This window comes from Bubalus kerabau, chromosome 4, assembly GCF_029407905.1.
Source record: "Bubalus kerabau isolate K-KA32 ecotype Philippines breed swamp buffalo chromosome 4, PCC_UOA_SB_1v2, whole genome shotgun sequence".
NCBI lineage: Eukaryota > Metazoa > Chordata > Mammalia > Artiodactyla > Bovidae > Bubalus > Bubalus kerabau.
The window spans coordinates 145,359,224-145,381,065 of record NC_073627.1 but is presented as its reverse complement, the minus strand read 5'-3'; the positions used below and the strand labels follow the sequence as shown (position 1 = coordinate 145,381,065).

Genomic DNA, 21,842 nt, shown 5'->3' with positions numbered 1-21,842 from the left:
TGCAGGTCTGGATTATGTTCTTTTCCACCTCATTTTAGTGAGCCTGAGCTCTGTTCATTTCTTATTAGATCATCACTCCCTGGGTATACAAATATTCAAGTAAATTATGCTTTTTGTCTGCTTTCTGTCTTCTCTCCACTCACTTTCTATCTTCTTGGCGTATCTTCCTATTTTTGTGTCCCCTAAACATATATATTTCACTGCCAGGAATGAAGCCAAAATGAGCCTGACCTATTTAGAAGTGGCTGCTTTACACCTGGTTGCAAAATGACAGAAAATTAGCAAAGTGACTTTCCAAGCTCAAATGGGAAGCTGTGCTTCTGGGCTTGTGTGAGCTGTCATGACAGTGACAGCAACCACAAAACTTCTAAAAACAAAAATCTGAACAGCTGCTGACAGCTTAGAAAAAACAGCTTTATTTGCCTTCTAAGAAGATAAAGAAAAGCAAGGGTCCACTGTGTGGCTTGCTGTATTTTAGTGGATAAAAACCAGTCTCTAATAAAAGGAAGCAAAGCAATAAACTAGACTTTGTAAATGTTTTTCAGAAAAAAAAAAAATCAATCCAGCTAAGATGCTAGGGAAATAAAGTTGTTTACCAATCTAAATTATACATGGAGTATTAATATAGCATTTCATCTTCTGTGAATGCTAACAAATCTGAATTACTATCAGTCTGTTTTCCTGGTTTAAAACAACAAAAAAAAGGAGTATATACATATATGCTAAAGAAATATGCATACTATAAATTATAGGGGAAACAAAAGTAAACAAAAAATAAATCATTAACATCAGTTTACCTCAAGGAAACAGGCCTCTCTTCCTGGACACCTGTGACACAACCTTTCACAACATAGATAATATTTTGTTGATGTTTCATAAGGAGGCTCTACACTAAAAGTCCAAAGGTTGGTAAAGTGAAAAACTGAAATTGCCATTATACATAATGAAAAAATCAAAGGCAAACCTAATTTCAATCCATGGGACTATTAAGGGTATCTTATATAATAACTGCACAGACATTCAACCCTCAACTGGAATTATCAGCTTTTATTGACTATGGTTATTTAACATATATGCAGAGTACATCATGCGAAATACCAGGCTAGATGAAGCACAAGCTGGAATCAAGATTGCCAGGAGAAATATCAAGAGCCTCAAATATGCAAATGACACCACCCTTATGGCATAAAGTGAAGAGGAACTAAAGAGCCTATTGATGAAGGTGAAAGAGGAAAGTGAAAAAGCTGGCTGAAAACTCAACATGCAAAAAACGAAGATCATGGCATCCGATCCATCACTTGATGGCGAATAGGTGGGAAAAAATGAAAACAGTGACAGACTTTACTTTCTTGGGCTCCAAAATCACTGCAGATGGTGACTGTGGCCATGAAATTACAAGATGCTTGCTCCTTGGAAGAAAAGCTATGACCAACCTAGACAGCATATTAAAAAGCAGAGATATTACATTGCCGACAAAGGTCTATATAGTCAAAGCTATGGTTTTTCCAGTAGTCATGTATGGATGTGAAAGATGAACCATAAAGAAGGCTGAGCACCAAAGAATTGATGCTTTTGAACCGTAATGTTGAAGATGACTCTTGAGAGTCCCTTGGACTGCAAACCAGTCAATCCTAAAGGAAACCAGTCCTGAATATACATTGGAAGAACTGATGCCGAAGCTGGAGCTCCAATACTTTGGTCACCTGATGCAAAGAGCTGACTCATTAGAAAAGACCCTGATGCTGGGAAAGATTGAAGGCAGGAGGAGAAGGGGACGACAGAGGATGAGATGGTTGGATGGCATCACTGACTCGATGGACATAAGCTTGAACAAGCTCCAGGAGTTGGTGATGGGCAAGGAAGCTTGGTATACTGCAGTCCATGTGGTCACAAAGTGTCGGACACGACTGAGCAAGTAAACAACAATTCACTGTGGGGCCAGCATGTTCCATGGTAACTAGTTACCAGTAAAACAGATTGAGGGATTTGACCCAAAAGAACACTGCCTTTTAACTACATTTGTTGCCTCCTCAGAACCAAGCATTTCATCCACTAGTAACACCTCCTAAAGACACTCTCTTCCAGAAATTTAAATCATAATTACAGAAAAAAAAAATTAAAGTATAAAGTACGCTGTTTTGTAATAATTCCATCCAGCCAGGGGAAAAGACCAAAAGGTTTGTACGGCAAAACTAATCACTAAAGATCAACCAAATGCATAGGAACTAAGTACAGGAATTTAGAATATATAGTGTTATAAATAATGTCATTGAAAAACACTAAAAGAAGTAGTAGGAACACTTCTATGTGGAGTAATAAATCAGCACAGTCTGGAAAAAGAACCATTATTCACTAGCACTTGTGTGATTCAGTTTCTGTCTTCAGAACTACTGCTCATAATACCCCCTTTTTTCTGATTAATGTGGAAATTTTACATGAATATGTTTTGTTGCCTTGTAATTAATAGTTTTCCTAAGGTTAAAAGGGACTTGGTGGAGAAACAGACCACAACATGTTTCACAGCATGAATAAATTTACAGTAATTCACGGCAGGAGGGGCTGTTAAAAAAATATTGTGAGACATTTCAACTGTGCTGTGAATGGGAACGGGAACTGTGCAGTTCAACTTCCCAGCCTTGCCTACTGAGCTCACTCAATCACTAAGGGCAGAGGAGAAAGAAGAAAGGATATTCTTTCAAAATGCAAAAATGACAAACATTTCAATGGGAACTGCAAAGTGCTAAAATATGAAATAATTTGGCTGGAAAAATATAAATGTTTAACTCATCTCTACTTAACTGACATATCTGGAACATTATATAAAATATCTAGTCCAATCTGATCATTAATATAATGCAGTTCATGCATTTATTAATTGATCAATTCAGCAAACATTAATCAAGTGACTGTTATGTTCAAGTGATACATCAGGCACCATGGAGGATGTGTTTTTGCTTATTAAGTGGAGCGAATTTGGGGACTTACCTGGTGGTCCAGTGGTTGAGAGTGTGCCTGCCAAGGCAGGGACACAGGTTCAATCCCTGGTCCGAGAACTAAGATCCCACATGCTGCAGGGCAACTAAGCCCATTCACTGCTAAGCTGGAGTTCTAGGACCCATGAACCACAACTAATGAAGTCCATGCATCTAGAGCTTGTGCTTTGCAACAAGAGAAGCTACCACCATGAGAAGCCCATGAACTGCAACGTGGAGTAGCCCTCGCTGGCAACAACTACAGAAAAAGCCCTCATGCAGCAACAAGGACCCAGCACAACCAAAAACAAATTAATAAATAATTTTTAAAATGTAGAGAATTTGTTCATCATATAATGCTTACACAGTTCAGTTCAGTCCAGTCACTCAGTCGTGTCCGACTCTTTGCAACCCCATGAACCACAGCACACCAAGCCTCCCTGTCCATCACCAACTCCCTGAGCTTGCCCAAACTCATGTCCATTGAGTCCGTAATGCCATCCAACTATCTCATCCTCTGTCGTCCCCTTCTCCTCCTTCCCTTAATCTTTCCCAGCATCAGGATCTTTTCCAATGTGTCAGCTCTTCGCATCAGGTGGCCAAAGTATTGGAGTTTCAGCTTCAACATCAGTCTTTCCAATGAACACCCAGGACTGATCTCCTTTAGGATGGACTGGTTGGATCTCTTTGCAGTCCAAGGGACTCTCAAGAGTCTTCTCCAACACCATAGTTCAAAAGCATCAATTCTTCTGCGCTCAGCTTTCTTTATAGTCCAACTCTCACATCCATACATGACCACTGGAAAAACCATAGCCTTGACTAGACGGACCTTTGTTGACAAAACAATGTCTATGCATTTTAATATGCTGTCTAAGTTGGTCATAACTTTCCTTCCAAGGAGCAAGCGTCTTTTAATTTCATGGCTGCAATCACCATCTGCAATGATTTTGGAGCCCCCAAAAATAAAGTCAGCCACTGTTTCCACTGTTTCCCCATCTATTTGCCATGAAGTGATGGGACCGGCTGCCATGATGTTAGTTTTCTGAATGTTGAGCTTTAAGCCAACTTTTTATTCTCCTCAATGCTTATACAATGCAATACTAAAAGGGGAAGTTTTTCAAGAAAGCCCACCTTACAAAGAAATTAAATCCCAATAGCTCTTTTTTATTGAAATTAAAGTATTACCAGTTGCAAACCAAATGCAATGGCCATAGTTACTGGCAAATTGTTGGGTTTACAATGATGAAATACATAAGCCCATACTTCTATGAATTACTCTTAGAGTTAGCTAACAAGTTTCATTAAAAAAAAAAAGTGGCAATAAGATAAACTCCATCAATCTGTGACTTAAGCACAATAGATATATAGATATCTTTTAAAAGTTTGCTGAGGGTGAGACTTAAAAGAAAAGCCAACTAACCATTAATCTATGTTTTAAATAAGACTTGAAGACTTGAAGATATTATCCAACTTATCCAACATGGAATTTCAGAGACAGAATCTAAATCCAACAATCTAGAATAATCTGATGCTCAATCTAACTTCTCCTAAAGAACCAAAGTTGGGAAACTGTTGTGAGGAAAATTAATATGTGACTAAGCCCCAGACTTCAGTTTCTCCCTCTCATCTCAAATCTCTAGAAATTACATCGATTTTTTAAATACACAACCATATTGGAAAATAAGAAGCCATTGTATTGTTGTATAAGAACTATGAGAAACTGCTGAACAGAAGAAAGTAGGGAAATGAAATTGAAGGAAAACAGCACAGTTCGAAACAGACACGAGTATGTACTGCAACAAAACAGGGAGGCTGCGGTGCTGACCTGAGACTGGAGGTGGACTGCAGGGCACAGTGGGGCCTCCCCTCCACCAAGTCAAGGGGTTATTGGTTAAGAAAACAAGAAGAAGTGACAAGAGGAATAAGCTTTCCTCATCCCACCCTGGCCCTCCCACCTCAGGCACAGCATCCAACAATTGCTGCAATTGCTGCAGCTGCCCCCAGGTAGAAGCAATGAGTAGGGAAAGTTTACAAGAGAAAATCAGTCATGCTAGGTACTGAGGATACCCTAGAGATAAGATGAAACACTATATGGAAAAGGGTGTTTCAATCATTTTAAAAAAAAGCATCACTAGAGATTTCAGAAATTAAAAATTGATTGGCAGAAGGAAAAATTCAGTAGCTGGAGAAATAGCTGAAGGGCAAAGTAGTGAGTAAACAGGCCCCCATTATGCAGCACAAAAGAACCGGCAGATGGAAAGTATTATAGAAAGAGTGAGAGGTATGGAGAGAGGAGCCAGAAGTGTAAATAACCATCTAAATAAATTAGAAAATTCTTCCAGGACTGAAGATGTGAATACTCACACTGAAAAAGTACACTGAATGTCAAACAAAATAAAATTTTAAATACACACACACATGCCTAGTTACACTGTAGTCACATTTAAGAATAACATGGATAAGGAGAAAATCCTAGAAGATTCTAGAGAAAAAAGAAAAGCATGGGCTACCTATCAAGAAAGAAGTATCAGGCTGGCCTTGGGCTTCTCATCAGCAATGCTGAACACAGGGAAAACGTGGTGATATCTGCAAAAATCTGAGGAAGTTATCTTGAGTATAAAATTTTACACTCAGTCAATTCCAATGAGAAGAAAAAATACAGGCTGATTTTCCACTGGGCAAGAACATGAAGATTTTTTTTTAATTTATCTGAAAGAAATATTAGAAGATACACTCCAGCAAAAAGAAAAACCACTCCAAGAGGAAGTAGTGGAACAAAATTCCAGGACATACAAAGAAATAGTAAATCCTCAAAAACATCAAGTAACAATCTAAAAATAAAATCTCACATAATAACAATCTGAGAGAAGGGAGGTGAAAGTACAGGGAAGTAAAAGCATCTTTTCTCATCTTGTTGGGTATTCTTTCTGGATACTTACAGAAAATATGTTTAAGTATGTGTGATAAATATTTTGGCCTTATATAATTTATACAGGAACAATTTATAACTTTCAAACAATTAAGAAAAATAAAACAATGACCAGTATCAGTGGAAGGAAAAGGAATATTCTTATAGAAAAATAGGCAAGATATAAGTAAGCAATTCAATGAAGAATAATTACAACGTCCAAAAAACAGAAGATACTCAATAGCAATCAGGAAAATGCAAACTAAAAAGTAATGACATACCATTTTTTTAGAGATACAAAAAATAAGAAGCTTGCTATAAGGTACACTTTGCTAGGGTGGCTATAAATTGGTACAATCACTTTTCAATGTACAAATCATATTAACCAAAAATTCTGTTTCCTACTATGTACTCTAGAAAAGCCTTTGTATCTATATGTATGTAGAAAGATTATGTATGAGGATACTTGTTGAAATAGTTTTGTAATAAAATGGGAAATGCCCATCAATATGGAAAATTTAACATAATCAAGATATATTCTACCATGAATAGCACACAAGGATTTAAAAGATATGCTAGATCTATGGTTACTGATCTGAATGATCACAAACAAGCAAAAGACAAGTTTAATATGCAAATGTAGGAAATTATTTTTGCAAAAATTTGTGTTAATAGTATTTGTGCAATTATAAGAAAAAAACCTTTGGAAAGAAAGTAAAAATCAGCAGAGAAAGAACATAACAGCTTAAGAACACATACAAAAAAGTCTGTCAGTTCATCTTTTCTAATGTTGCTTTATGAAAAGCATTGTTGACACTGAAATTAATTTTGAATATGACCATAAAAGTAATCATTCAGTCCTAATCAATCAACCAAACACGTGCCCTCTAGCAGTGGATTCAAGGCCTCACTCTTGTACACAGAGTTCATTGACTAATTTGTAGGAAACAAATTCAAAAATATTAAAAATTGACAAATTGACCAGGAAACATTAGAACCAGTTCACTCCTATCCCTCCCCTACCCCAATCACAACGGTCTATCAACAACACATTAGGTGGGTGTATTATAGGAATGTTCTCAAGACAATATGGTCAAAAGTTAAAAAAAAAAAAAAAAAGAATTGGTTTCAGGCAAGGGCAAAGCAGACGTCTATTAAGAGCCTTTTGTGAAATCAGAGCAGGAGTCAGATGCTTTCCCTTTCCCCTCTTGGTGGTTGCTGAAACAGTGTGGCCACAATAGCCGTGGGGACTTGGGAGCCAGCCAAGTGGCCAGGTGACTCAACATTCAATTTCTTGTCCCTCTAGGCGATTTCTCTCAGTGGTACAAATTTATACCAGAATAGAGAACAGTTATCAGGAAAAGATAGATATTAAAAGCTTTTTTTTTAAGTACTGGCTAATAAAGAAAGCTGAGAGAAGTTGACAAGGGACAAAGCTTTATTCCCCATTGTGAAATCAAAGGGCCCTCGTTACAACACAAATCTGGGGAAAGGGTAACTGCTGTCTTCTAAGACTCCTCGGGGGAAGAAACAAATGCTTATCATTCCTTTATTACATTCTCATTAAAAATGAGCAGCAGCTATATTTTCCTTAAATAAAAATTGACTCCAAACAATAGACTTCTCTGAAAATGAAGACTTGAAAGTTTATGGTTAATACACAGATTCCCCTCGGACAAGAACCAAGTGCTACATGACAGTCTGCTGTGTCACCAGCCACTGGGCCAGAAGATCACATTTAATTGTGAACTGATTAACTGGTTGACTGATTAAAATTTCAACACAGGAATAATATGCATATGTGGGTACTACAGAGGTATGTCCTTAGAGCCCTCAGCAGTAAAATTCTAACCAGAACCCTTGGATTTTCCTTTCTTGTAAACACACTGGCACTCACAGAGCTATAATTTTATGATATGGTACCCTTTTAAATTCTGGAAGTACAAATGCTGGGGAGAGAAATGGGGGACAAGGCTAAAGGAGACTGTAAACCCAGACATGGGAGAAAGCATGTTTAAGGGCACATTTGTGGCACCCCACCAAGAGACACTGACATCTGGGACCAAGACAAGTTTAAGGGAATGTTCTATATTGAATCATATGTTCTCATGCTGCCAGGACACATTATCCCCTGGGATCCTTCCTCTACATCAGTAGTACCCAACACTCTTGGTACCAGGGATCACTCTCATGGAAGACAATTTTTCCACAGAGTGAGGCTGTGGGGAGGGGGGTTCTGGCAGTAATGCCAGAGTGATGGGGAGCAATGGGGAGCAGCAGATGGAGCACTGACCACTCGCCCACTGCCCACCTCCTGCTGTGCAGTCTGGTTTCTAATTGTGCAGTCCACAGTCCCAAGGGTTGGGGACCCCTGCTCTACATAGCCTGGGTGCCAACCAAATATATATGGCTAGTGAAGTACCACACTCTCAGCAGATACTTTTTGGATGGATGGATGGATGGACAGAAAAATGAACAAAGAAACAAAGGAATAAACAGTGTACACTTTTTCTGCATGCTTAAAATCATCCACTGAGCATTAATATTCTACTTGCAAAGAATGCTCAGCAAAGCTGCTCTCAGCTACTGCACACAAACGTGGCCCAACCCAGTAGAGACATCCACAGCATATATACAAAATCTGGGTAATAGTAACCTTCACAGTCTCTCTATCACACAATGGCAATTAGATAATTAATAGCAAATAGAACTCATTGATTTAAAGGTATATTACCACAATGGGGTATCTGCAGGTTTGCCAGTGAAATATTCTTGCTGTTTTCATCCAGACAGTACAAATCCTGAGTTTCTGGACTAGGTTTAGTCTCTTGAAGGGTCTTGATCCACATAATGTCACAGGAGCACGTAAATGGGTTGCCCACCAGGATCCTACATGGAACAAAAATGAAATCCAATCAGCCTTCTCTTTCTCAGTTTTAGCTATAGAAGTATCTAACAAAGCACTAATAACATTATGAATTCCTTCCAGCTGGCAGTCTGTGGAAGACACACCCATCTTTATAGTATAACTACTTATTATTCACTCATTAATTGAACACTGATCTTCTGCTATGTGTAAACACCCCATAGAGGCTAAAGGATGCAAAGTGATATAAGGCCTTTCAGACCCATAGGGAAACAAGATAGGAACAGAAATAACCATAATGTAGTATGGAAAACAATGTCTCATAAGATGGAGAAAAATAAGATGCCATGACAAATTTATCAGAGTTATTACACTGTTATGAAGATCTTAAGGGAAGAAGCCAACGTTAAGTTTTCAGGAACATCAACATACTGACTTCTAATCAGGTTAGAGATTCAAGTGTTACCACTTAATAAGTTCAAACTTCAGTGGAGGACAGAGCAATTTTATCTGAATTAAAAATGAGATTATGAATACAAGACAAAAGTGTGAGTGCCAGGAGGGTATACTCCCGGCTTTCCAAATAACATGATCACAGTCCAGTTTGACTGGTGCAAGAAAGTCAAATTGGAGTGAATGTGACTGATGGAACCTGGAAGGAAGCTCTCAGACATCTTTCTCTCTCTCTCTCTTTCTCTTTCTCTCTCTCTCTCTCTCTCTCTCTCTCACACACACACACACACACAGAAAAACACACAGACACATACACACGCGCGTGTGCCCATCCCAAGCTCAGGTTTTCTGAGAGCAAGGGCAACTGAGCTACAGGCTGAGCTACTTAGCCCCTTGTCAGAGGGTGTTCACAGAGAAAGCCACCATTCAGACATGCTGCCTTGGACTCCTGTGGCCTGTGATTGGTAAAGGAGGAAGTAGTCAAGAGGAAAATAAAAACCACAAGAAAAAAATCTTTAAATGCTTTTTTATAATACTCAGTGGCCTATTTAAGATGACTTCCATTTATGGAAATGAGCCTTTAAATGAGGCCATTTAAAATCATTATGTAGGCTCTGCCTGGCATTAACCACAATACTTGAGATTTCCTTGAGGACAGGACCTGGGCTTTGCAACATCATTTACTCCTGTGGTTTTCTGGTTGGATTCTAAGAATCTTACAGAATCCCTGGAGACTTTTCCAGGAGTTTCTTTGGGGAAAATGTGGTCAAGGCATATTCATTTAATTTGTGTTGGCTTGACAGCCTCCAAATATCCCTCCAACACCAAAATAAGAGTTGACACTACTAGGTATGGAATATGCCTTTGAATCCACAATGTTTAAACTCCAACTAAGTTGTTTCCTGGTGTTCTGAATCCATGAAAAACTAAGAAGGAATAAAGAAGCAAAGGGATCTTCAGTTATAAATACACCAGTGTTCATCCGACCATACAGCACAGGCAGACAGCTGGCTTCTTCTCTCACACACTGAGCAGACTTCTTTTGCAGTGATGGTTAGAGCAGGTTAGACTTAATCTGTTTAGGCTTCTACCTCTTCCACTGGATAGCAGAGTCCTGGAATGCACAAACCTTTCTCCTTACATCCCCATGGCCTAATGTCATGTTAGTTTGATTTGTAACAGGCACACAGTTAACATTTGTTGAGTGACTTGATCAAATATGCTACAGGGAGAATATTGAGACATGTGAAAATGAAACCAGAATCCAATTTTTAACCCATCACGAAAAGTCTGTGCAGTGATGCTCAAAATTTTTATACAAGTAGCTTACTCTACTTCACATGTCTTCCTTAAGCTTTGTATGCCCAGCCCTAAGTTAGAACCTAACTCAAATGGCTCAGATAGTAAAGAATCCACCTGCAATGCAGGAGTCCCAAGATAAATCCTTCAGTTGGGAAGATCCCCTGGAAAAGGAAACGGCAACCCACTAAAGTATTCTTGCCTGGAGAATTCCAGAGACAGAGGAGCCTGGTGAGCTACAGTCCATGGGGTCGTAAAGAGCTGGACACGACTGAGCACGCATGCACAGGCTTCATTGCTAACATAGGCCAACAGAAGCCTCAGTGGCAAAACTAATACAATTATGTAAAGTTTAAAAATAAAATAAAATTAAAAAAAAAAATCCTCAACTAAACTCTTGGTGGGTTAGAAAACCAGTGTTGCCACCTTCTGGATTATGTTTATTCCAAAAGAGTTGCCACCACGTAACTCTCTTTATTACCTAACTCATTAACTTGGTGTTGCTCTACTAGTGGCATCTTCTAATCTGCACAATTTCTTTGTGAATTAGAGGTGGACCCTACATCCCAGGCCACATACAGGTTAGGAAAAAGTTATTGCCTAGTATTCAAAGACCTGGTCCACCTCTGCTCATTTCTGACACACACATCCTGGGCTTTAGGGTTCTTTGCGTAGGAATGTCAACAGTTTATACTTGCTTCACAGTGACAGCACAAGAATTAAGAGGACTTCCCTGGTGGTCCAGTAGCTAAGACTCTGAGCTCCCACTGCCCGGGTTCAATCCCTCATCAGGCAACTACATTCCACATGCCGGAACTAAAAGATCCCAACTAAAAGAACTGGCAAAGCCAAATAAATAAATGAATAAGAATTCAGCACACTTGGAAATGCTGGCTATCAAAGATCAATAAATTTCGATGTTTTTCCTATCGTTTTACAACAAAAGGGATTTAGGCATGAGGATAAATCCTGAATGCAGTGACCGACCCTGTAGGAAATCTCACAAAGATAGATGGGTAGGGAGAGGGTTGTCTCTACTCCAGTGTTCATTAAGGGCCAGTGGGCACCGTCATTTGGAGCATAAACCAACAGTGCCTGCTGGCTTTGCCCACTGGTATTAATATTTACTCCTTGAATGCATTTGCTCTCCATTAGGCCCTGGACAGAACAAAAACCAAACCAATGCTATGAGATGTGTAGCCATATTTTTCACATACAACCCTTGTCTTTTCCTCTCCTTTAGAAAACAAGTCCTTTATGTAAAAACAACATTTAAACTCATCATAAATGATACATTACTATTGAGATTTCTATTTTTTTATTGCTGAATCATACACTAGTGAAGGAATAAAAAAAGTAGCCCACAATTAAGAAATCGTTTTTCAACTCATTTTCAAATTTTGATATAAAAATAGATTTGCAGCATAGCTTATTTTTAAAAATACTTAATTACACTTTCCTTTGAAATTATTTTCTGCAAATGCCATACAAAATTATTACTTACAGCTCAGACAAGTCAAGGTGACGAAAATGTTTCCTAGACAAAATCGTCAGTTTATTTCGGGTAAAATTGCTGAAAGGAATCAAAAACATTAAATGTGAATTACAAGCGTACATTTCCGGAATAAAGTATTTAGAATTTTTTTTCAAAACATAATTTTATTTGATCATGGTTCCTGCCTTACTTAGATCCAGTAATCTCTTTCTTTCACCTTGAGATATCTTAGTTTTTCCTGCCTCTGCTATAATTCTTGCTTGAAAGTGGGGTTGGGGTGGGGGGTTTATAATTTTCATAATGTCTATTGTAAATCTCTTTTTTACCCAAAAGTTTATTTTCCATATTCTGAGCCAAGTTATATACCTCCTAGAGATATTTGACTTTCTGAACAATTAATAGGAGGATTAAACTAAATTAAATTTAAAGCAAAACTCACTAAATGAAAAGATACTTCAAAAATAAAAAGCATCATGAATATTCTGAAATATTAACATGACACACAAAATTTTGAATATTAACTGAATTTAATACATCCTAATCGAAAAGATAATACCTATTGATTAACTCTATGTGCTTGCTTTTAAATGACTTCCAAATAACCAAACAATTTCACAATGAGAACAATAAAACAAAATACCAGATAAACAAAGAATATCTCAGATTTTGTCCAGAACAAATAGTCTAGCAACATATCATTTGAAGATTTGGACCATCCAGACAATGAAAATATGTGCTATTTGCGACTGAAAAATACTAACAAATTTACTGACAAGTTTCAAATATATATTAATAGTTTCATTTAATGAAACAGGAGTTTTAGTTTCCAGTGTTCCGTGCCATGAGACCTTGAGCTGGGGAGTTCAAAGCGTTAATACTGGCAGCTGACTCCTGTGAATTTGTTTACTGGTCGAATTTATTTTAAAAGGGTGCAATGCTTGGGCCTCTAGACATGTGTTTAAATAAGTAACATAAATGTAAAACAAATATTAGCTTTTACAAAACAGCTGAGCCTTCAACAGTTTGCGATGAGCCTTCCAGTGTATGATTCCAGTTTAGCAAAGTGAGCACTGGGCTGGGAGTCAGGTAAATATGGGAGAGCTAAGAGGAGAGCAATCTTGGCCGCACTGAGGCTACTGTGTTGTATCCATCCCACAAAATCATGGGTCAGGGTCTCCTGGTATGTCTGGCCAGTTTCCTCCAGAGAGAAGTTAAGGACCAGGAGGAGCTAATATATGAACAAACACTAGTCAGTGGATGGATAAAGAAAATGCCACTTTGGTAGCTCATAATTCGAGAAGGTACATGGCCACGTCCAGCTTAATTCTGTATTGAGACTTCCTCTCATTCAAACTTCACTCACACCAAGATGCCCTCTTTCTTCTTTGCTGGCATCTTTTCTCTTCACACTGAGTGTAAAGTGCTCACCCACATGAAAAAATAATCCAGAGGAAAGTTGTAAAATGTGCCCACATAAATCTTTTCTTTTGGAACGTGAATTACGAATGGGTGTCACTAGAGTATAATACATTGACAAGTTACTCTGTGTGTCTTCTCCACGGCCTGTAAGGCACACATGTTTTCATCTTCATCACAAATCCCCATTCTTCTGAAGTAAAAAAAAAACAAAACAAAAAACCCTTATTTTCCTCCCAAGAAGAATGAGGAATGAGGACGCAAAGAAAGAGGACATACTCATTGTCACAGTTCCAGGTCAGCTAGCAAGCCAGCACAGGGGCAGCTGCCCTGTCGAGCTGCTAGCAACACAGCCCAGAGCCGGGAACAAGATGAGTTTTATGAACCATACTTATTATTGGGGCCAAAAGCCAAAAGGGAGGAGGAGAGGAGGAAAAAAAATCAACAATCCTCTTACTGTTTGATTATAGAACTTTTGCAAAGGAGCTAATTAGCACCTCTGCAAAGCCCCTGGAAAACACAAATACTGGTTTTTCTCACAGTTTCTGAGTTCTCAGGGACTGGGCAGGAATTAAAGGCACCTAGAAATAAATTCAGGGATCAGTCCTAGGGGGCTCTGGACAGTCAGCATGGGGTACTAAATAAGCACAGTGTAGGAGAGGAATGCGGAGAAGGCAATGGCACTCCACTCCAGTACTCTTGCCTGGAAAATCCCATGGAGCTAGTAGGGTAGGCTCCTGGTAGGCTCCAGTCCATGGGGTCACTAAGAGTAGGGCACGACTGAGCGACTTCACTTTCACTTCTCACTTTCATGCATTGGAGAAGGAAATGGCAACCCACTCCAGTGTTCTTGCCTGGAGAATCTCAGGGACAGGGGAGCCTAGTGGGCTGCCGTCTCTGGGGTCGCACAGAGTCGGACACGACTGAAGCGACTTAGCAGCAACAGGAGAGGAATGATGAAAGTAACAGACAAGATCCAATCTGAATGTCCCTAAAGCCCAAAGTGAAACAGATGCTCCTGTGAATATTTTTATTTTGTTGGGAAAACTCAGAGAGATAATCAGTATATCCCAAGGGTAGAGAGAAATAGCCTTTCATACACAGATATTTATCAGCTCCCGTACAGTCATGGTGCTGGGAATCAACTAAGGATGCTGCTCAGGAAATCAAGGAGAACACACCAGCGCCCTGAGTTCTCAGTCATAGGAAGAGGTTGAGACCCAGGTCTCGAAAGGCAGACACCTGAATGAATCCCTTCCTCCCCACCACTTCCTAAAGCCAACTGCTGAAATGAACTTCTATTTTGGCCATTAGAAGCCTCTCTTTTGTCATGTGACTTACTGACACTCTGACTTCTGTCTGAATATCAGCCTGACTTCATGCTGTCTTACCATTTGACAATCACCACAAATATCAGTAATGTTTGTAGTTTGATCAGTAATTAGACTTCCCAATTGTTGGCTGTTAAAAAACTAGATTATGTCCATCTCCTTGGTTTCCTATTTTCAAATGACACCTCTTTGGGAGACTTGGACAAATAATTGACTTTAGATAAGTATGTACAGCCCAGAGAATGCCATTAAAATCATTCTACCATATATCAGCCTAAAAAAAATTATAAAAGGTGGCTTTGGTTTTCATATAAATATCTTAGAACAAGGAAAGTAGGGAAAATAGAAGAGGCACAGTAGAGTCATAAATAAGTCTATCTGTAAAACCATAATTAACCATAGCCCACTATTTAGATCATAACGTCAGAGGAAGTGATGTGGTAAAATAGCCAGTAAAATGCAGTCATTGAGTAATTCAGGTCTATAGTCAGCAGTAATGAAAATACCAGTACATAACCACCAAGGTCATTCATTACACTTAAGTGACTGCATTAGAGCATTTCACCTTTTTCTTGTGTTCAACTTCTTCTCTCTTGTTTATGTTATCAAGGCCTATATAAAGACATCAGAATTTGTGCAGGCAAACCAACTACAGAGATGCTGCCAAAAAGCCTCTAAGTGAAATGTGTTAATAAAGTTCCTTGGAGTTTTATCACCTTTCTCCAAAAGTTTTGCATTTTAATTCTACAGACTTTATTTTCAAATTGACTTCATCATTAATGCCACCTATGAAATATGAAGGCATTGTACTAGCTTGATGAAATTAAGGTTTTTCATAAGATCAACAAATCACCATGGAGTATCCAGGCAATCTACTCAAAGAGAATGATTTCTTTTATAGACTGGACTGAGCAACAGTCAGGGAACTGTTCTACCCAAGACAAAGAAAGAAGACAAATGTTACACGGGATGATTCTCTCATTATATGCAAAACACATTTTATTTTCTGTATTCTTACTAAAAGAACATAGCCAAGATGAGCCCTGCATCAAAATTCTGCCACTTTCTATCTGGAGACCTGATTTTATTAATACATTTATGAAATGGGAATCAGAAAGATCCTTCCTATCAACTGTTAGAAAAATCAAGTGAGACCAAGCAGGTAAGAATTCTGCAAGTAAACTATAGACTATGAAATATATAAGGTGTTGTTGCAGAGAACCTGCAAAGCACAAGTGAGCCAGTGAATGCAGGCAAGAGTCTTCCCACAGAAATTCCTACTGAAAACTTCGGGTGTGGGGGGTGACAATCAGAGCTTAAGGGTGGGTAATCCTCTGCTTCATGAAGAAACATCTTAGGAAGGCCACACCTTATTGACTAAGTGCCATCGTCTAAGAGGATTTAACAGTAAACAACCTAAGTGATCCCACTGTCTTATTTCCATTTGACATCAGTTGATATCACCCTGACTTCAGTGGAAGCCTTTGCTATTGTTACAATTGTCTGAACCTCTGGCATGTTTCATGATTGATTTTTCTCCACTTTTATCAATCACAGCAGATAGCTTTTGGAAAATGAAGGTTCAAAAGAGGACCTACTGTAGGAGAAAGTGCATGAGCAATTTTTAGTTCCCTGTGAAGGCCAAGGCCAAGTCAGTTTCTTTCAATTCCACTAGTTTGATGTCTTCCAGGGAACATGTCATGAGTCCAAGGAAAAGAATCGAGAACGCTGTACAGGACATAGTTTTCACATCAGACTCCTTTCTGTTGGCCTATTGCTCCGTCCAAGATGGAAATGGCCCAGAAATTCATGAAAGGGAATAAGTAGGCTGTTCTAAGTACCCCTCTGAAGCTATTCAGAAATCAAAGCTAATGTTTCTAAGCTATTGTCAAAGCTATACTAACTTTTAAAAAGGAGATTTCTAGCTGGGAAAGGAGGAAAATAAACAGAGGGGGAAAACACTGAATAAATTGGGTCCTGGGAAGCAAAAGAATCAAGCTTTACTTACATGTGCTGTAAGTTGCTGTTTTTCAGGAATGCTTTATGAGCCACAGATTTTAATCCAGAATCCACAATGGTCCTAAGAAAGTACACAATGGCGTGAATGTTAGAACTAATGAACACCCGTCCCTCTGACTATTACAGAGCATAAAAAAGTTCTGACATAAGGTATGCAAGTTCTGAGTACTCACAGGTTTTTCAGTCCCACGTAAGCTTCAAGATCATCTTCGTTGATGATTTCTAATCTTTTCTGATTTGCAATGTAACTGCAAAAAAAGAAAAGAAAAACAGAGTGCAAACTCAAGACTCAATGCAGGAAATCCATAAAAATTAGGCAACTTCCATCCAACCTCACCAGACTGCTCAAGGTGATCCCTCCCCACCCACCTGGCCCCACCATTTATTTTAAATACAGCAAGGGGAGGAACACTGAGTGTGATCAAGGAGAAACCATGGTTGAGCAGGTTTCATATTCAATGACAGGACCATCAGGTTTCTTATTAAATTTTTATCACTCTTTCAACTAACAAGTTCAGTTTGCCTCTCCAGTCAAGGTATCCCCTGGATACAGAGATGAAAATAACTTACAAATGCATCCACTACCTCTCAAAAGCATTTCAATCTGTGACAGCCACAGGGATGCTGGCACCACCACACACAGGACAAGTCACATCTGTCCTCACCTTCCAAGAGTAGCAGTCCCTCCTTCCTTTTACCTCCGGAAACACTGAGGCAGATTCCCCTCCCCCTTTCTCTCCTTTCATCCCTTCCTCCAAACCCTCTCTTTTCCTGGCCCAGGATCCACTCTTTCCGCTTTTGTCAGTAATGAAATGAAAATTTCCTTTCAGGAGCCACATTTCACAAACCCCACATTGGCCTCGTGTACTCTCTGTAGAGGGGCTTCCCACATGATGCTAGTGGTAAAGAGCCTGCCTGCCGAAGCAGGAGACTTAAGACATGTGGTTTCATTCCCTGAGTTGGGAAGATTCCCCTGGAGGAGGGCACAGCAACCCACTCCAGTATTCTTGCCTGGAGAGTCCCATGGACAAAGGAGCCTGGTGGGTTACAGTCCATAGGGTCACAAAGAGTCAGACACGACTGAAGCGACTTAGCACATATGCATGCAGGCACACGCTCACTCTCTGTAGAAACCTCTTCCCCATCTGCCAGTCCTTCAAATACAGGCGTAGACAGGTAATGCTGGTTGCACAGAGAGCTCCATCCCCCTGGCTATGACTGGCTTAGAAATGTGCTGTAACCTCGACTGGACTAATGAGAAGCTTCCCTAAAATCAAAAGATGCATGCTGTGACAATGCCTTTCTCTTTCTCTGGGATCCTAGCTGAAAGAGTACACAGGCTTGGGGATTCCATGAGAAATATTTCTACCACAGGGAAAGGTAATGTTCAAGAATGAAGTCAGCACACAGGAGGAAAGAGAGCTCAGAGATAAAAAGAGAGACAGAACTCTGAAAATGCCACTTAAAGCCTTTGGATCCACTTGTCTCTGAGGTTAGTTTGCATAATGAAAGTTTGATCTGAAATTTCTGTCACTTGCAACCAGTAAAGTCACTGGTAATATAAACACAAAGCTATCAAACCTATTACCATGGAATTACCCTGTGCTGAAGTTATCTGAGCATCTGTCTATTCACTTTTCTTAGATCATGACCTCTTTTTGAAGATAGCTGGATCCTGTTTTGTAATTCTTAACATGCACCATGGGGCTTCCCTTTTGGATCAGTTGGTAAAGAATCTGCCTGCAATGCAGGAGACCCAGGTTCAATTCCTGGGCTGGGAAGATCCCCTGGAGAAGGAAATGGCAACCCACTCCAGTATTCTTGCCTGGAGAATCCTATGGACAGAGAAGCCTGGCAGGCTACAGTCCATGGGGTCGCAAGAGTTGGACACGACTTAGCAACTAAACCACCACCACAACATGCACCATAGCATCTAACAAAGTACCTTTACAAAGCAGGTCTTCAAGAGTGAAAGGTGGACAGACAGATGGAGGGATAGAAGAATGAATGGGCAATACTTGGAGCTCCATAGACACTCCAGGAAGTTGCATTAGAATGGATTTTTATTTCTTTTTCAAAACATTTAAGATATATAGCATCCCAATTAAGGCACTGAAAACAAATATGTAACCCTACTGTTAACAACATTAATTAAATGAAAAAAATAATAGCCAATGAGGGAAAAGATATAGCATCTATAGGTCCCTTCTGCTCAATCCAAAAGAAGGAAAAAGATATCAAAATACATGGTAACTATTTGGACACCCATTTTTAGAAGATAAATGGTAGAAATAAAATAAAACACCTATTTTTAGAAAACAAACTTTAGAAACAAAATAAAAAGGTTCTGAGAGAACCAAATCACACCAAATAGAAATAATTTTAAAAGGACCCACAAAAACTTTGTCTCCTGTTACATAAGAAAGCAACACTAGGCAACGTCCAAGACAGGGGAGCATCTTCTGCTCAAAGAGCGTGGCTGTCCCCAATACCAGGAGCCTGGAACATAATAGACTTGCAGGAAGGATTCACTCCCTTCTTTGCTTCTACTTCACACAGAAAGAAACATTTTAAGACTCCACCCTAATTACCAAACAAAAATTTTTAACATGAGTTTTTATGAGATATTTCAAAATTACCACACTTTAGATATTTTTTCCCAAGATTTTCAATCCACTAACATTTTCCAGTAAAAACCATAGTAACCTCCCTCTTCCAAATCACTTCCCAATAAAAAACCACATTCCAGAGAGCCCTATATTTTAATGCTTTTTTCATGCATTTGGCAGAGGAAAAGGACAAACAATGTAGGCAAGGTTTCCTTCAGGGTCACAAGCAGGATTCCAGGGAACGTGTTCCCTCCTCACAGCTGAGCTAGCATGGTGGCTGTCACTGTTCTGAAATCCTCAGATTCTTCAGCTCTCTCTGCCTGCCTCGTCACTGACTGCATCAGGGCTTGACACTCAGGAGGTATTTAATCAATGTCTGTGGCACAAAGCATTAATGTTTACCTTTTCCTTTAATTATTTATGCCCTTTATTTTATTGTTATTTCATTGTCATCAGATTTCCAATTTATAAACTCCCCACTTAAGCCTGGTGGGCTGCCGTCTATGGGTTCGCACAGAGTTGGACACGACTGACGCGACTTAGCAGCAGCAGCAGCAGCACTTGTATTCAATAAAGTACAATGAGCTAAACATAAAAACAAAAGGCACTGAAGAAAGAAAAGCCAGGGCAGAGATATCAGTGAAGCTAGGAATTGGGTTTAAAATATATATTTTGGGTTAGCAAAAAAGTTCATTGGGGTTTTTCTATACAAGCTAATGGAAAAACCCAAATGAACTTTTTGGCCAACCCAATATTTGCTGAAAAAGGACCACAAGCTTAATTCTAAGCTTTCCAGTGACCAATGCCCAGGAAGAGAAGAAAAGGAAGATACATTTAGTCAATGGTAAATTTACAGTGATCATGAGATGAAAACTAAGTCAGATGTTAGGCAATACATAACTCTTCTTGAATCTAAGAAGATTTTGCTGAAAACCATCAAAAAAAAAAAGTGAAATTTTGAAAAGTGGTCACTGGAGAATATTCTTCCACCGTGGAGGCAGGAATGCTAGATAAAGAATGGATTTTCCTCCTGGTTAAAATGGAAAAAAATCAACAGAAGAGCTGGATGCAAAAGTCAGCAAGTGCCCCTCTGGATGCCAAGAATTCCCTGTCGTAAGTTACCATCTGCACAGATGCCCACAACATAGCCATAGGCCAGAAACTGCTCATGAAATCTACCCCTTAAGAAACATTTTTTTAGGTACCATTAAGGAGGAATCATAGACTGGAAGCCAGTAAAGTTAATAACAAACAATTCACAGAGGGGAACACCCCTCAAGGAATCTGAAATGCAAACTAAAATAACATGGACTTACCATTCCTTTCCTGCTAGTTGGACACAATGTTTAAAATCTGACTATATAAAGCATTTCTAAGGATCAGTTATTTTTCTCACATTGCTCAGGGGAGCATAAACTGACACAACCACTTTGAAGAGTAATTTGCCAGTATCCTAGAAAATCCTACATCACACGCTTTATAGAGTCCAGCAATTCCATTCTAGGTTTTCACCTGAGAACCACATGAGGAGAAACATATGCAAGAATATTCACTTGTAATACAGTCAGAATAAAAAGCTGAAAACAGCCCAAGGGTCCATCAATTAAGAAACAATAAAATGAGGTGTGTTAAGCTGGATTGAACCAGATCTTCATATTTGAGCAGAAAGAAATCTTCATGCTAAGTGAGGAAAAAAATAAGCAAAATTTCAGACTGATATGTGCTTATAATATAAAACAATTGATGTGAACTTTTAAAAAGACACAGCAAGGGGGGTGGGGGGATAAATTGGGAGACTGAGCTTCACATATACACACTACTATATATAAAATAGAAAACTATTAAGTACAGAGAACTTTACTTAATACTCTGTAATGACCTATATGAGAAAAGAATCTAAAAAAGAGATGATATATGTGTATGAATAACAGATTCACTGTGATGTACAGGAGAAAGTAACATAACATTGTAAATCAACTATACTCTAACAAAAAAAGTTTTTTAAAGCAAAACAATACAATGACATAAAACAATACTACATAGTGAGGGATATTTGTAAGGTATAGAAAGAAGAATGCAAGGAAAGTCATCTTGGGAAAGCAGAATGGGTTTGGGTCAGGAATAAAGAAACAGAAACTGTTAAACTATTTTATTAAACTATTAATTTTCTTAAAAGAAAAATGCCTTTGTAACAAAAAAGACAAAAATATTAAAGTATCAGTTCTGAATATAAGCACCTGAAGTTACTATTATGTCATTACACTTTTATGAATTTTTTAAATGTATAAAGAAAACAGAAAGAAAGGAGGAAGGAAGGGGAAGAAGGAAGGAAGGAAGGAAGGGAGAAAGGGGGGAAAGAAAGAGGGAGAGACAGAGACAGAGAAAGCCACAAGAGAAATGACCACAGGGAAGATGAACTCCAGGGCTTCTCAGTTACTAGGTGACCAAACACACTTGGGCTCGAGTCCCTGGTT

At 38.9% G+C, this 21,842-nt stretch overlaps 1 protein-coding gene across 2 annotated transcripts in view; it reads right to left on the bottom strand.

Annotated features, from left to right (window-relative positions):
* Positions 1–21,842, bottom strand: part of NTRK2 (neurotrophic receptor tyrosine kinase 2) — a 393,934-nt gene that overhangs the window by 339,957 nt on the left and 32,135 nt on the right. For both annotated transcript variants that reach the window (XM_055578954.1, XM_055578955.1), the window contains 4 exons: positions 16,933–17,007; positions 16,749–16,820; positions 12,003–12,071; positions 8,615–8,769 (listed from right to left, as the gene is read on the bottom strand). In XM_055578954.1, the coding sequence (XP_055434929.1) occupies positions 8,615–8,769; positions 12,003–12,071; positions 16,749–16,820; positions 16,933–17,007 (371 nt within the window). The remainder of the gene's footprint in view (positions 1–8,614; positions 8,770–12,002; positions 12,072–16,748; positions 16,821–16,932; positions 17,008–21,842) is intronic.